Consider the following 15000-nt stretch of genomic DNA (forward strand, 5'->3'; position numbering starts at 1 on the left):
AGTGAAGGATGAAAAAAGGAAAAAAAAAACATGAGGAAGAGGAGCATGAAGAGAAGCATAAGGAGGAGGAGAAGGAGAAGAAGGAGGAGGAGAAAGAAGAGGAGGACAGAGGGAGGGTTGGTACGCCTGGCCGGGGTTCGAACGGATGACTTGCAACACCATGATTGTTGACACTGTGACGGTGACGACAGGTAGCCAGTCCTCCTCCTCCTCCTCCTCCTCCTCCTCTTCGTTTTACCTGTGTCCTCTCTCATTATATTCCACCTCCTCCTCCTCCTCCTCCTCCTCTATTCCTTCTTGCCAAGTGATTGTTTATTTTTCCTTCAATTTTCCCTTCCTACACATCTTCATCATCCTTGTCCATTCTTTATGCACAAAATCACTCCTTTTAACCTGAAAAACTTGTCCTCCCGCTGTGATGTATCCTTCCCCTTCAGTTTTCCTCCATTTATCCTTCCCTTACCTTCCTCTTCATTCTCCCCTTCCCTCTCCTCTCCTCTCTCCTCTCCTCTTCATTCTTTTCCCTTCATTTTCTTTCCTCAGCATCATATAGGTTGGTGCCTTCCTCCAAGCAGAGTGACAGGAGTGGTATTGATAATGGTGTTGTAATGGTCGTGATAGCAACACCACCATACTGTCCTAGAAATTATCCTTCCCTCTGTTACTGGTGTTGTTGTTGGTGGTGGTGTTGTTGTTGTTGGTGTTGTTTTGATTATTTTATTCTTTATTGTTTTGATTCATTACTCATACTATTATTGCTACTTTTACTACTACTACTTTTACTACTACTACTACTACTACTACTACTACTACTACTACTACTACTACTACTACTACTACTACTACTACTACTACTACTACTACTACTACTACTACTACTACTACTACTACTACTATTACTACTGCTTCTACTTGTTCTACTACTACTACTACTACTACTACTACTACAACCACACGCACACACACACGCCGTTCTGTTGTTCTAGTCGCCACTGATGATCCGGAAACATCAATTTGCCTAGCGGATAATTTAACCCGGATATTCGAGCATCCGGGGAAATAAATATATACTGTGGAGCGTCGCATAGCCAATACTCCAACGGGAATTATGGGGTGGCTGAGGAGAGGCAGGGGTGTGGGGTGTGTGGGGGTTCAGTTGAGGGTGATGGAAGGAGGGGAAAATGAGGAGAACGGGAGTTGATGAAGGAGAGAGACGGAGAGGAAAAGAGAAGGCGGATGATGGAGAGGGAGAGAAGGAAGCGAGTGATGGAGGAAGAGGGAGAGGAAGGGGAGTGTGGAGGGATGGTGATAAGGGTTCCAAATGGTGATAATTCATAAGAACTTGTTTTTTTAAAAGGGAGACGTAATGGCTTGTGTTGTTTTTGGTGTGATTCAGGCTCTTGTGGCGGTGGATTATTATTATTATGATTACTATTATTGTTATTATTATTATTATTATTATTATTATTATTATTATTATTATTAATAATATTACTATCATCATCATTACCGTGTGTGTGTGTGTGTGTGTGTGTGTGTGTGTGTGTGTGTGTGTGTGTCTCCAGTTTGCCGCATACTAACGCCGCCTTCGCCCTGCCAGGACCGGCAAGGCAACGTCCTCCACAGCTGGCACATGATGAGCCCCGAGGAGGAGACGCTGGTGCTGCGCCAGTTCCTGAGGTTCGGGGAGACGCGCGCCATCGCCCAGCAGCTGCTGCAGCACGATGGCTCCTCGCCGCGCCCCGACCACCTGCCCCCTCTCAGGGACCACCGTGACCCGCTGAGGGACAGGGAGTCCCACAGGGAGTCTCTGCGGGAACTTCACCGCGACACGCATCGAGATCCTCTCCGTGACCTGCATCGAGATGCGCACAGGGACCTAAGGGACCTGAGAGAGAGGGACCCCGTCAGAGACTTTAGGGACGAATTGCGGCGAGATGAGGGACAGCGGGAGGAGCCCCCTCGCTCACAGCCGTCCCACCACCACCCGCCGCCCCACCACCCTCACCAGCCCGATCTGGCCAAGATGGATCCTGAAATTAAGAAGTTTTTGGAGAGAACTAACATGTTATTTAGCCCGTTCATGCGAGGGGACCATAGCTCCCTCCTGCGGCCGCCGCCGCCCACCGGCCCTCCAGGACTGCCTCCCGCGCCGCCGCCTCTGTCCGCGGCATCCCTCGCTTCCAACTTGCTGGCTGTGGCCAATCCTTCACTGGCCACGTCCCTGCTGGCGAACCCGCAGCTGGCCTCCTCAGCGCTGTCTATGCTGCGTCTGCCAGTACCGCCCGTCTCGCTTCCCAACATCTCCCCAAATGGCTCCCTTCCAAACAGCTTCGGTTCCCCCACCAGTCCTATCGGCGGCTCCCCGCTCAACAGGCTACAGAGCATGCAGCCCTACGACATAAGAAAGGAGCGGCAGAGTCCCAGCCCTGCAGGAAGGGGTGAGCCTTCCCTGTCACACTGCGGGAGAGGGGGCGGTGTGACGAGCCCAGCCAGCAGTGGTGGAGGTGTGCAGGTGAACAGCAGCAGCGGCACAGTCACGCCCCTCGCTGCCTCTGCTGCACAGCCTCCCCCACCGACGCCTGTTTCTATCAATAGCGACCCGCCCACCGACTACACCAGCGACGATGAAGATATCTCCTTTTCTTCAACCACTGCCCTTAATTTATCAACAACATCCACCACTGTGGCCACCAGCTCCACACCAACCACCCTCCCCATGCCTCCTCGGCCACAGTCCCCTGTGTGTGGAAACAATCCGGGGAAGCGGTCCTGGAATCCTATCAACCTGGGCACATCGCTCATCAACCCCGTGACGGGAAAGAAGCGGGTACAGTGCAACGTTTGCCTGAAGACTTTCTGCGACAAAGGAGCCCTAAAGATTCACTTCTCGGCGGTCCACCTCCGCGAGATGCACAAGTGTACTGTGGAAGGCTGCAACATGATGTTCAGTTCACGTCGATCCCGTAACCGCCACTCTGCCAACCCCAATCCAAAGCTGCACACGCCACATGTGCGCCGCAAGATATCTCCGCACGACGGCCGCACCAGCGCGGCGCACCCAGTGATGCCTCCACATCTGACAGCCCCGGGCTTCCAGCCGCCCGCTGGTTTCCCTCCACTTGGCTCCTTCCCCGGGCAGTTCGGAGGCATCAATCCTCTGACAGGACTGCCCTTCATTCCACCCTCTGCCTCTGCCACAGAGGATCTGCACAAGCATACGTTGGAATTACAGCGACGCACACTGGAGATGCAGCAGGCAATGGGGAAGAGCTCGCTGGACCTGACCATGAGGAGCCGCGACGAGGGCCTCTGGCGCGGCGACTACGGCCTCCATCACGGTGGTCTGATGGGAGATGACATTATCGGAGACAGAATGAACTTAGAAAATAGTGACCAGAAGCGCGGGCGAAGCGATGACGATTACCACTCCAACAACAACCTGGACGCTGATGTGGACGACGACAGCATGAGCGTAGACGCCCAGAGTATGAAGGGCGAAGGCACGGCCGCCTCGCCTTCTGCTAACAAAAGAAAACGGAAGAGTCAAAACCCTACCAAGTTTGCCTTCAGACTGGAGGACGATGATTTGATCTCAACTGATGACGACGACGACGACGATAACGACGATGATCTAGACGACATAGATGCAAAAGATTCTGAGGATGACAAGAACGAAGACAAGGAGTTGGACGCTATGAGCGATGATGACGACGATACTGATGACACGGTGAAGGAGGGCTCGTCCCTCCACTCAGGCGGCGACAAATCAAAAAACGACAAAGACTCGGACGGAAGTACCCGCAAAGTATCGTCAAGTAGCTTTGACGAGACAGTGGACACGTCCAACGCTCTGCGCCACCTGGAGGATCTCTCCAGGGGCCACTTCGCTCACCTTGCCGGCGCGTTGCCCCCAAACGCGTCGGCGTCACTCGGCCTCCAGATGGCGCCCTCGGGCAACGGCGTCAGCTCTTCGAGTCCCAGGCCGAGTGACCGAGACAGCGAGAGGGACTCGAACCCAGGCTCGCCCTCCGAGGACTCCGACGGGGCGTTTCAGTTTGGCGAGGGTGGGTTTCTGAGCAGCCTCAACATCCCCATCGACAAGGAGAATCCTCGTCGATGCATCGCGTGCGGGAAAATATTCCAGAATCACTTCGGAGTGAAAACGCACTACCAGAACGTGCACCTCAAGCTGATGCACAAATGCACGGTAGAGGGATGCAATGCCGCCTTCCCCTCCAAGAGGAGTCGGGACAGGCACTCATCCAACCTCAACCTCCACCGGAAGCTGCTCTCCACCTCGGCGGACGGCCCAGGCTTCCCGTCGCTCACTTTCCCCGGCCTGCCTTTCAACCCCGCACTCAACCCAGAGCTGCTGGCACGCCTCTATTCCGACCCAAGTGGCCTCCCGCTGGGCCTGGAGGCTCTTAAGGCCCACATCCCCACTTCGTTAGCAGAGTCACTGTTTAATGGCGATCGTGGACCCGGTGGTGCTGGTGGTGGAGACGGCAACGGGAGTAATGGCAGTGGAGGAGGAGGCCTTCCGCCCACCCACCCGCCGCCTCACTTTTTCCTTCCTAATCTCCTTCCTCACTTCGCGGCGAATAACAACCTGCCCGGCACAGAGAGGAAAGACCGTTCCGGCACCCCCTCGCCCCAGTCCACCACTCCCACCACCACCACCACCACTTCCACCACAGGCCCTTCCATCTGCGAGACCTCCTCACCTCCTCCCGAGCCCGAGGAGCCCTCCGCCCCCACCACAATCATCGCAACCACCTCCACCACCACCACCACCTCCTCCTCTTCCTCCACCGGCAGCTTTGCAGATGAAGCAGTCGAGCATGAGTGGGTGTACAACCTGGAGGACGACCTGCCCACGCCAGACCGCGAGGGCAACATGCCCTGTAAGTTTTGTCACAAGACCTTCGAGGACGGTATAGGCCTCAAGAGTCACTATGACGAGGCGCACGCCGCCGAAATGTTCCGATGCACCGTGAGCGGCTGCAACAAAGTGTTCAGCTCACGCCGCAAGCGTAACACCCACTCCCTTAACGAGGCCCTTCACCAGCACACGCCAGATGGCGCGGCGACAGGGACGACGTGATGACTTCGTCTCTCGTGCACCCTGCGGCGGTGTCCCCACGGACTACCCCCCAGACCTCTCCCCCGCTGTATAAATGTATAAATGTGCCAATGTTTCACGTCTTATTTATACGTAGTGGTGTTAGAGCGGCCACTGTGGCCCGCGTGTACATGGCCCGGCTCCGGCGGCCTTGAGGTCACTCGCTGCTTGCTGTGTCGTGCGCCCCGCTCCCCCCCCCCCTCCCGGACGCTGCCCACCCACGTTCCGCTAGGCCTGTGGGATTCCCGGCCTGGGGAGGCAGGTCTCAGAAACCTCTCCGTGTGCTGCCCCAGGCCGCTGCAGCGCGCGCCCTAGTGACTGGCCGAGGCGCCGGACAGACTCGTGCCCGTGGTCGAGGTGCTGTGAGCCGTCTTAACGCTGAACAACTTAGAGCTGCATTAATGTTCTCAGGATTCTTTGTGAATCGTTTTTGCATACCAACGAATTGGTATCCAAGAGTCAGTGTTCATTTATTTTGTGTATTTGTAAAACTGATTACTTTTTTTTGGTTCATCCATTGCTATAAATGTGGGTTTTATACTGTGACTTCCTCTGTCATCTCTGTAATGGTGCTATATTTTAGTTGGCACATCCATGTCTCGAGTTACGTACAATTTGGTTGATAAGTTCACTCTTCCTCCCGTGTGGTCGCCCAGACGGCGCCCCCCACCACCCGCTGCCGGCGCCCCCGAGGGAATGTACGCCCCTCGCCGAGTCCCGGTGCGTTGCGCGGCCGCGGGGTGGTGGGTGGCGCCGCAGGGGGCGGGGGGGTCTGGGGCACCCTGGAAGGCGGCCTCCATTTAGGCCCTTCTGTCCCTCACTCTAGTCCACCTGCTCTCTCTTTTGAATTTCCATCATATTTCTTCCCACTTCTGTGTCCACACCTATCACGTCTGTCTGTCCGCCTGTCCTATCTCTGTCCACCTGTCTATCCAGCTTTCTTCCCTCTCCAGAGACAGATGACAAGACAATCATCAGTGTGAAATTAGCCAAAGAATGTCTGATCTTTATGTTCCCTTTGCGTTGCGTTGCCTGTTTCTCCTCCGACTGGCAGCGGCGAGTGGTGGTGATGGCGGCGACGACCACGATGACCTCTCGTTACGACTACTCCTGCTGATTAAAGCCAAGTCGTTATCACTTTGCTAAAACGAGACGGTGGATCATTTGATATAGTTAGTCTCTCTCTCTCTCTCTCTCTCTCTCTCTCTCTCTCTCTCTCTCTCTCTCTCTCTCTCTCTCTCTCTCTCTCTCTCTCTCTCCTGTCTTAACCCAGTAACCAGTCAAACCTGGACCGGTACAGAATCTTTTTTACTTATATATTTGTAATTTAGTCACATAATATAAGGTTTGCGGAGGGTTAAGATTTTTATAGTTTATAGAGCGATCTCTCTCTCCATCAGCCAGCGCGGGAGGAGGAGGAGGAGGAGGAGGAAGAGGAGGTGGAGGAGGAGGAGGTATATTGTATAAAACTAAAAAAAAAATAAATTAATGAGAGAAAATGAGAGCTTAGCCTTCCATAAAGCTAGCGGTCCAGTCGGGTCAGCTGACGTGCTTGCTTTCTCTCTCTCTCTCTCTCTCTCTCTCTCTCTCTCTCTCTGAATTTTTCCCTTCTGTTTTTGAATTTCATGTTTTCTACTTTTTTGTATTATTTTGCCTCGTACGGTTCATACAAGTCCTCCTCCTCCTCCTCCTCCTCCTCCTCCTCCTCCTCCTCCTCCCGCACCCGTAAATTTGACCTGGTGACCTCCCAAAATGATCAGTCAGAGGTCGAGAAGATGTCTGTCTGTCTGTCCGTATGTCTCTCTCTCTCTCTCTCTCTCTCTCTCTCTCTCTCTCTCTCTCTCTCTCTCTCTCTCTGATATTGTAAATTATCATGGTGGCGATTTCAAGAACAAAGCTCGTTGTTAGAATATTGTGGAGAAAACTGTAGCAGTCCTTGTTAATAAATCTGGTTATATGTGGCCTTGTGTTTCTCTTTTCCACCCATTGCTTCAGGGAAATAGGGGGTGGGGGGAGGAAGAAACTGTTTTTTTTTTTATATACCATGTGGGCTTGTCACAGGAATTTATGGGCTAAAGGGGATATTTTTTTGGGGGGTACCTTCTATCTCAAAGCCCACCCGCTAGGAAACCGTTGTCCCGAGTGAGGAAGCCTTATCTACACTCCGACCGTGGACAGGATTCGAACCTGTGCTCTTGGAGACTGTTACTTAAGCCCTTCAGTACCGTGACGTGTTTTCATATCTATTCTGGTTACCATTTAGCGATTTTATACAGCTTCAGAAACTTATGTGGGGATTAAAAATAGTGATGACTCTGTGCATTAATTTGACCCCCATAGACTCTTCCTAATGCAAATAAAATGGTCTAATCGTACCCAACTGGTAGTAAAAAAATGTGTCCCTGTACTGAAGGGGTTAAGTTCATTTGTCCCAGAATTTTTTTGGCTAACTCTCTCAATCTTTTAGGGAACTGACAATCAAGTGGGCCTTTTTCTTTTTATTTTTTGTTACCCTTGGTCAGCTTTCCCTATTCCATAAAAGAAAAATAGCAGCAGTAATAGTAGAGCAACACTAACAACAACTACAACTACTACTACTACTACTACTACTACTACTACTACTACTCTTATCATCATAATATTGGATCATCCTTTCTTTCCTAAGTGTATATTGAATGCACATCGTTATTCGGTGCTCAGTTCCTTGCTAAGAGCGGAGTACTGTGCAATCTTATACTTGGTTCTGATTGAGTAGTGTTTGATAGTCTTTATTTGGCCGACCACTCATTTCCCTAACACGTTTCTGTCTGTCAGTCATGAATAAACAAGGGAGAGAAATTTTTCCCGAAAGAGGTAAATAAAGAAGTTATAATTTGCTACGTCATAAACAAAGTAAGGCAACGTTGTGTTCAGAGAGTGTAGAGTCATGAACAGCGCTTTCATACTTTTTTTTGTGCTTTCTTTTGTCTGAGTGCAGGTCTATGTAGGAAGCTTATCAGGGGCTTATCAGGCTCTTGTTTAATATCAATATTTCACACACCAGACAGAAAGTAACAGACGGTGGCGAACACACACACACACACACACACACACACACACACACACACACACACACACCAGTAAAGCTACCTCACTCTCGCATCAAGTAAACCAAGAGAAACTTCGCGCAGACCAAATGTTGCTAAATAAACATTAAAACAAGACGTAGCTATTGACAACAGATCATTCACATTCGCTTACGCCAAGAACACTTCATAAAAACATTATTCAGTATTTGACTACCGCATCATCAACGAGTAAGCGGCAAGAGAGGGAGAAGGGAGGCTCCATGCGCAGTTCCTCAAGGTGTGACAGTGTACGACGATTATTACTAACAATACACAAAAAACAGACCATCAATGCATACAACCTAAGAACACTTCATAAAAACATCACTATATACTACATCAGCATTACGTCAGGACAGGGCAGGGGAGGGGGCATGAGCAGAGTGACAAGGTATGACATTGCACGATGATTCCCAGCAAACACATACCCTCATGACACCTTCACTACAGCAACGCAACGCTTGAACCAGGATGTGCACCAGCAAGGAATACTAAGAATACTACCACAGATGTACCATAGAAACGTGAGGTACTGTAGATCTGAGAAATAAGAGGGTATAAAAAACAGGATTAACCTTCATGGCCACCCGACTCATCACCCCATGCGCAAACTCCTATTGCCGGCAGAGTGGCCTTGACCTGTGCCGAGAGTGGATGCGGTGTGATCTTCCGGGGACGTCGCCTGCCCTCTCCCAGTCCCCAAATTCCCAAGGTAAGGTCATATATTGTCACCATCATCCCGAGAGTGACTAGTGAGTTCTGTATAGTATGTTTCTCAGGTCCCTTCTTCATGATTGTGTGGGTGTATGGGATGCTTCTTGTGGGTGACGGTGGTGGTGGTGGTGGTATGGTGATTGCCGGCTTATGATGGTAATGAAGTTTTTTTTTCTTCTTTCTCTTAAGAAGTTACATTTCAGTCTAATTGTTTAAGATGATAATACGTGACAATAATAATGTTTGTTGTTGCTTTGCGTGTGAGATATTAGAATGGTTTATGACAGAGAGAGAGAGAGAGAGAGAGACACATACGTACTTGACTTGTTGGTTTAATTTATACATTTGGAAGTGCGAGTGTTGTCAATGCCGGGCCAGTCACGCACTACCCCCCCCCCCAACCTTAACCACGCCACACCCTTCCCCTCCCTCTCCCCTCGCCGCTACCCTCATCCCCTTCACGCCCTCGTCCTCTCTCCTCTCCCTCTCCCCCATCTGCTCCTACCTGCTCCTTGCCTCACGCCTCGCTTGATCTCTCTCTCCTTCGCCTATCCAACCTCTCTCTCTCTCTCTCTCTCTCTCTCTCTCTCTCTCTCTCTCTCTCTCTTACAATTCCTTCACCATTTTACGTTACTCCATCATCATCTCTCTCTTCTCCCTTTCTTTAGCTCTCCTCTCTCTCTTTCCTCTCCCTCCCATACTCTCCCGTTTACTCCCTCTCACCTCTCCCTCTCCCTCTCCTTCTCCCTCTCCTTCCATGGCCAGTTACAGCTTCTCAACACTCTCCCTTCACTCTCACCTTGTTTCTCTATCACTCCCTTCTTTCTCCCATCTCTCTCTCTCTCTCTCTCTCTCTCTCTCTCTCTCTCTCTCTCTCTCTCTCTCTCTCTCTCTCTCTCTCTCACCTCTTCTACCTTTCCTCCTAATCCTCTCCTTTCCTCCAGTGCATCCTATTTCCTTTTCTTCCTCTCCTTTTCCCTCCCAGACCAAATGAGTGTAGGGGTGAGGGAAAGAGGAAAAGGGGGATAAATATGAATGGGAGGGACAGGAAGAGGAGGAAAAGGAGGAGGAGGAGGAGGAGGAGGAGGAGGAGGAGGAGGAGGAGGTGAGGGTCGTTACTGCCTCTCTCTCAGAAGCGATGATGATCAGATAATGGAACGAGTAGCGATTAAGATGAGGTGGATAAAAGGAGGAGGAGGAGGAGGAGGAGGAGGAGAAGGAGGAGGAGGAAGAGGTGGAGGAAGAGGGAAACGGACAGGAGGCGTGAAGGAGGAAAAGGAAGAAAGTATGGCGTTCTGAGATTTATTGAATGTGTGTGTGTGTGTGTGTGTGTGTGTGTGTGTGTGTGTGTGTGTGTGTGTGTGTGTGTGTGTTTGTGTGTAATGAGAGAACTATTCAAGCTATCATAGATCTCCAATAGTGACAAAGAAACTCTCTCTCTCTCTCTCTCTCTCTCTCTCTCTCTCTCTCTCTCTCTCTCTCTCTCTCTCTCTCTCCTTGACGGAAGACCTTGACGGACACACACACACACACACACACACACACACACACACACACACACACACACACACACACACACACACACACACACACACACACCGTCAGCTAAGTAACAGGATTTCGTCGAATTTTCAAGACCGGAGGGCGAGACGGGACAGAAATGCGGTGGTGGCGGTGATGGTGGTGGTGGGGGTGACGGCGGCGGCTCAGCAGGGAACCAACAAAAATTACAGTTCCATGAGAGGCAAAAACTCGTCCGATCCGCTACAGAGACGAGAGAGGAACAAGAATAATAATGATATAAAAAAAAAGGGAAACTGGCTGAGTGAATTGTCTGAAACACGCTTTGGCTTACTCCCTCTCCACGTCCTTCTTACCTGTGTGTGTGTGTGTGTGTGTGTGTGTGTGTGTGTGTGTGTGTGAGTGTGTAGAAACGGATGTGTGACCAGTATGACACTAACATATAAAGGCAACGCTACATTTGGTACTGTGCGTCTGCGGTGAGGTGGTGAAACGGTGCTAGTTGAGGTTTGTGGGAACATATACTTGGAGCATTTCACCACCTTGCCACAACCACATCACTGTTAGCATGGGTGTTTTTTGAGTGTTTGGCGTACATTCGGGTGTGTTTTGGGTGTGTTTGGGTGTGTTTTGAGTGTGTTTGGGTGTTTTGAGTGTTTCAGTTAGGTTGGAGTACATTTGGGTGTGTTTTGGGTGTGTTTTGAGTGTTTGGGATACATGAGGGTGTGTTTTGGGTGTGTTTGGGATGTGTTTCGATGTGTTTTGGGTGTATTTTGGTGTGTTTGGGTGTTTTGGTTAGGTTGGGGTTTGGGTTTGTTTTGGGTGTGTTTGAGTGTATATTGATGTGTCTCGATGTGTATTGGGTAAGTTTGAGTGTGTATTGATGTGTTTGGGGTGTGTTTGGGTGTGTTTAGAGTGTGTTTTGGATGTGTTTTGGGTGTGTTCGGGTGTGTTTTAGGTGTGTTTGGGTGTGTTTTGAGTGTTTTGATTAGATTACGGTATATTTGGGTGTGTTTGGGTTACGTTAGGTTAAGTTAGGTATATTTGGGTGTGTTTCGAGTGTAATTTGGGTGTGTTGAGGTAAGTTATGAGTATTTCAGTTAGGTTTGGGTACATTTGGGTGCGTTTTGGATGTATTTGGGTTAGGTTAGATTAAGTTTAGGGTGTATTTGGGTGTGTTTAATGCTCTAGTCCAGCGGGAAGGTACTGGTGTCTTCAAGGGCGCCTGTAGGATTCTAGGGCAAGTTTCCACGAAAGTTGGACGTAAGAAAAAAAAAACTCTACCTTTTGAAAATATAGTAAAGGAGGACAAGTAGTGTGTGTGTGTGTGTGTGAGAGAGAGAGAGAGAGAGAGAGAGAGAGAGAGAGAGCTGTGTCGTGCTATCATCTCATAACATCGCCAGAAATTGTTAGTTCGTCTGGTCACCGAATTGAGGAAGTTTCGTCTTCTCGCACGGTGGTGGTGGTGGTGGTGGTGGCGGCGGCTGCAAAGGAGGGGGTGGTAGTGGCGGCGGCGGTGGTGGTGGTGACGACGGCGGCAGTTTTCCCATTGTGATAGGATGAGAGAGACTACAATTGTGTCGCCTCGTAAACCTAACAACAACAACAACAACAACAATAGTGTCTCGAGAGGGGGTGGGGAGAGGAAGAGGAATGTGTGTGTGTGTGTGTGTGTGTGTGTGTGTGTGTGTGTGTGTGTGTGTGTCATGAGGAAAAGAAAATTATGGAGAGGCGTGGGTGCATGTCTGTCTGTCTGTCTGTCTGTCTGTCTCGTCTAAATATACTAGCATATCTAAAAACACAAAGGCTTCGTCTGTATCTTTAGGGAAATACTAAGCTTTGTTCGTCTGTGTGTGTGTGTGTGTGTGTGTGTGTGTGTGTGTGTGTGTGTGTGTGTGTGTGTGTGTGTGTGTGTGTCGCGTGTTGTGTTGCGTTTATGCATGTTTTTGTAACAACTTTTTTCCTCATTGTCATTAATTTGTCGGCATGTGTGTGTGTTTTTGCGTAGTTGTGTTTTTGTTTGCGTGAGAAAGTTAGACAAGAAAAGATCGTGTGTGTGTGTGTGTGTGTGTGTGTGTGTGTGTGTGTGTGTGTGTGTGTGTGTGTGTGTCTGTGTCCTCCTGTCCCGCCATCCGTGAAGGCTAAAGGCGCCCAACGTTGCCAAATGTTTAATTACTACTGATCGCCACGAGCTTGTCACCCACCACAACCACCACCTCCTCCTCCTCCTCCTCCTCCTCCTCCTCCTCCTCCTGCTCTTCCAAGAAAAATACACGTAAATTAAATGTCCCTGTCTCGTCATTACCCTCCGTCCAGTTTAAATAGCCTCAGTCTGCCTCATTACCGGGCGATCACTGTCATTCACCGCCACTGACGCTCTCACGCCAGTTAATATAGGAAATTCACACATGTTTCCCTGGATGCTGTTCTGAGGAAGTGGTGGTGGTGGTGGTGGTGTGGCTTTATTGGGGTGTAGCATTATCTCTCTCTCTCTCTCTCTCTCTCTCTCTCTCTCTCTCTCTCTCTCTCTCTCTCTCTCTCTCTCTCTCTCATCTAATCTATGCCCTTGTCTTATAATGTTTTGCCCTCCACCATCATCACTCCTCCTCCTCCTCCTCCTCCTCCTCCTCCTCCTCCTTCTCAGCCGTGTATAAGATGTTAACAAAATTCACAGTGGGGCATGAAGGAGGAGGAGGAGGAAGAAGAAGAAGAGGAAGAGGAGGAGGAGGAGGAGGAGGAGGAGGAGGAGGAGGAGGAGGAGTAGGAAGGCAGAACAACGTTATTAGGAAGGCGTTGCGTCACTTTGGAGGAATTTGTTGTCTCCTCCTCCTCCTCCTCCTCCTCCCTTTCCTCACCTTGTCTTAAGATTGTTCTATGGTTGATTTCTGACGCGTGTTATTTGTTACAGTTGTAAAAATCGTGTGGTTGTATAAATTGTGGCGTTATTGGGCCGTAATTACTCTCTCTCTCTCTCTCTCTCTCTCTCTCTCTCTCTCTCTCTCTCTCTCTCTCTCTCTCTCTCTCTCTCTCTCTGGAATGTGCTTTAATCCATTATTTCAACCTACATTACTGAGAGAGAGAGAGAGAGAGAGAGAGAGAGAGAGAGAGAGACCTTGAGCAGTTAGTACCTACCTATACTTTAGTCACTCAGTCCCACACCCACTGACCCTGAGCCCCATACACACACACACACACACACACACACACACACACACACACACACACACACACACACACACACACACACACGAAAGTTATTCATTAAGTGTATTACAAGTTGCTATTATCGTAACCTGTTACTACTACTACTACTACTACTACTACTACTACTACTACTACTACTACTACTACTACTACTACTACCACAACAACCACTACCACCACCACCACCACCACTACTACTACTACTACTACTACTACCACTACTACTACAGACAATGCAATCACCACCACTATTATCACCACCACCACCATCACCACTAACTCCATCACCATCATCATCTGAGTGGGAGTAATGAGCTGTGACGACTCTTCTGGAGACATTGAGAGTCTTTCCTCCTCCTCCTCCTCCTCCTCCTCCTCCTCCTCCTCCATCACCCATATTCCCTTTTGTTTTCTCCCCTTTTACAGTTCTTAGTTCCCTCTCCCCCCTCCTCATCTCCCCATTCCTCCCCTCTCTCCCTCCTCTTTCTTCCTCCCTCCCTTACTTGATGGTCTCCCTTCTTCCTCAGCCTCTTCGCACATTTTCCTCTCCCGCGTTAGTGTCTCTCTCTCTCTCCCTCCTCTCCCCTCTTCTCTCTCTCTCTCTCTCTCTCTCTCTCTCTCTCTCTCTCTCTCTCTCTCTCTCTCTCTCTCTCTCTCTCTCTCTCTCGAGTGTTAATGAGAGAACCCAGTAGATGGTGTTTGGTAGACATCCGTTGGTCTGATCGTCTCCTCCTCCTCCTCCTCCTCCTCTTCCTCTTCCTCTTCCTCTTCCTCTCCCTCTTCCTCCTCCTCCTCCTCTTCCTCCTCCTCTTCTTCTTTCTCCTCCTTCTTCTCTCGCTTTGTATTTTTTACTTTTCTAGTTCAGAGAATTGTGAGTAAAGAGAAAGTAAGCGTCTCTCTCTCTCTCTCTCTCTCTCTCTCTCTCTCTCTCTCTCTCTCTCTCTCTCTCTCTCTCTCTCTCTCTCTCTCTCTCTCTCTCTCTCTGTGGAGGGCGCAATGGATGTCAGGGAGAGGTGGTGGTGGTGGTGGTGGTGGTGTCGGGGTAAACGAGAAAGAAAATTGATTTGGTCTGGAAATATTCTTCTGTTCTGGAGAGATCAATGTTTAATTTCTTGACGACTATTGCTCTACCACCCCTGCCCGTGTGTGTGTGTGTGTGTGTGTGTGTGTGTGTGTGTGTGTGTGTGTGTGTGTGTGTGGGTAAGTAGGTAAGGTGGGTACAGTCGCAGTGGAACAAAATACCATGAACATCTTTACTCGTAGCATACTTTTGTTTGTTTTTTTTCTTCTTTTTACAGTTATAATTAGGTCAGAACTCTCCCTCTCCCT

At 49.7% G+C, this 15000-nt stretch overlaps 1 protein-coding gene and 1 long non-coding RNA gene across 7 annotated transcripts in view; one reads left to right on the forward strand and one right to left on the reverse strand.

Moving 5' to 3' along the window:
• Positions 1–7086, forward strand: part of LOC123509596 (zinc finger protein basonuclin-2-like) — a 126125-nt gene extending 119039 nt beyond the window's left edge. For all 6 annotated transcript variants that reach the window (XM_045264015.1, XM_045264016.1, XM_045264018.1 and 3 more), the window contains one exon: positions 1601–7086. In XM_045264015.1, the coding sequence (XP_045119950.1) occupies positions 1601–5107 (3507 nt within the window). In that variant the 3' untranslated portion in view covers positions 5108–7086. The remainder of the gene's footprint in view (positions 1–1600) is intronic.
• Positions 6908–9536, reverse strand: LOC123509604. The gene is made up of 2 exons (XR_006676229.1): positions 9504–9536; positions 6908–6980 (listed from the first exon to the last, which is right to left on the reverse strand). It is a non-coding gene; the product is annotated as an uncharacterized LOC123509604 (long non-coding RNA).
• Between the last annotated feature and the right edge of the window lie 5464 nt (positions 9537–15000).

The sequence above is a fragment of the Portunus trituberculatus genome, chromosome 27 (assembly GCF_017591435.1).
Source record: "Portunus trituberculatus isolate SZX2019 chromosome 27, ASM1759143v1, whole genome shotgun sequence".
Classification (NCBI taxonomy): Eukaryota; Metazoa; Arthropoda; class Malacostraca; order Decapoda; family Portunidae; genus Portunus; species Portunus trituberculatus.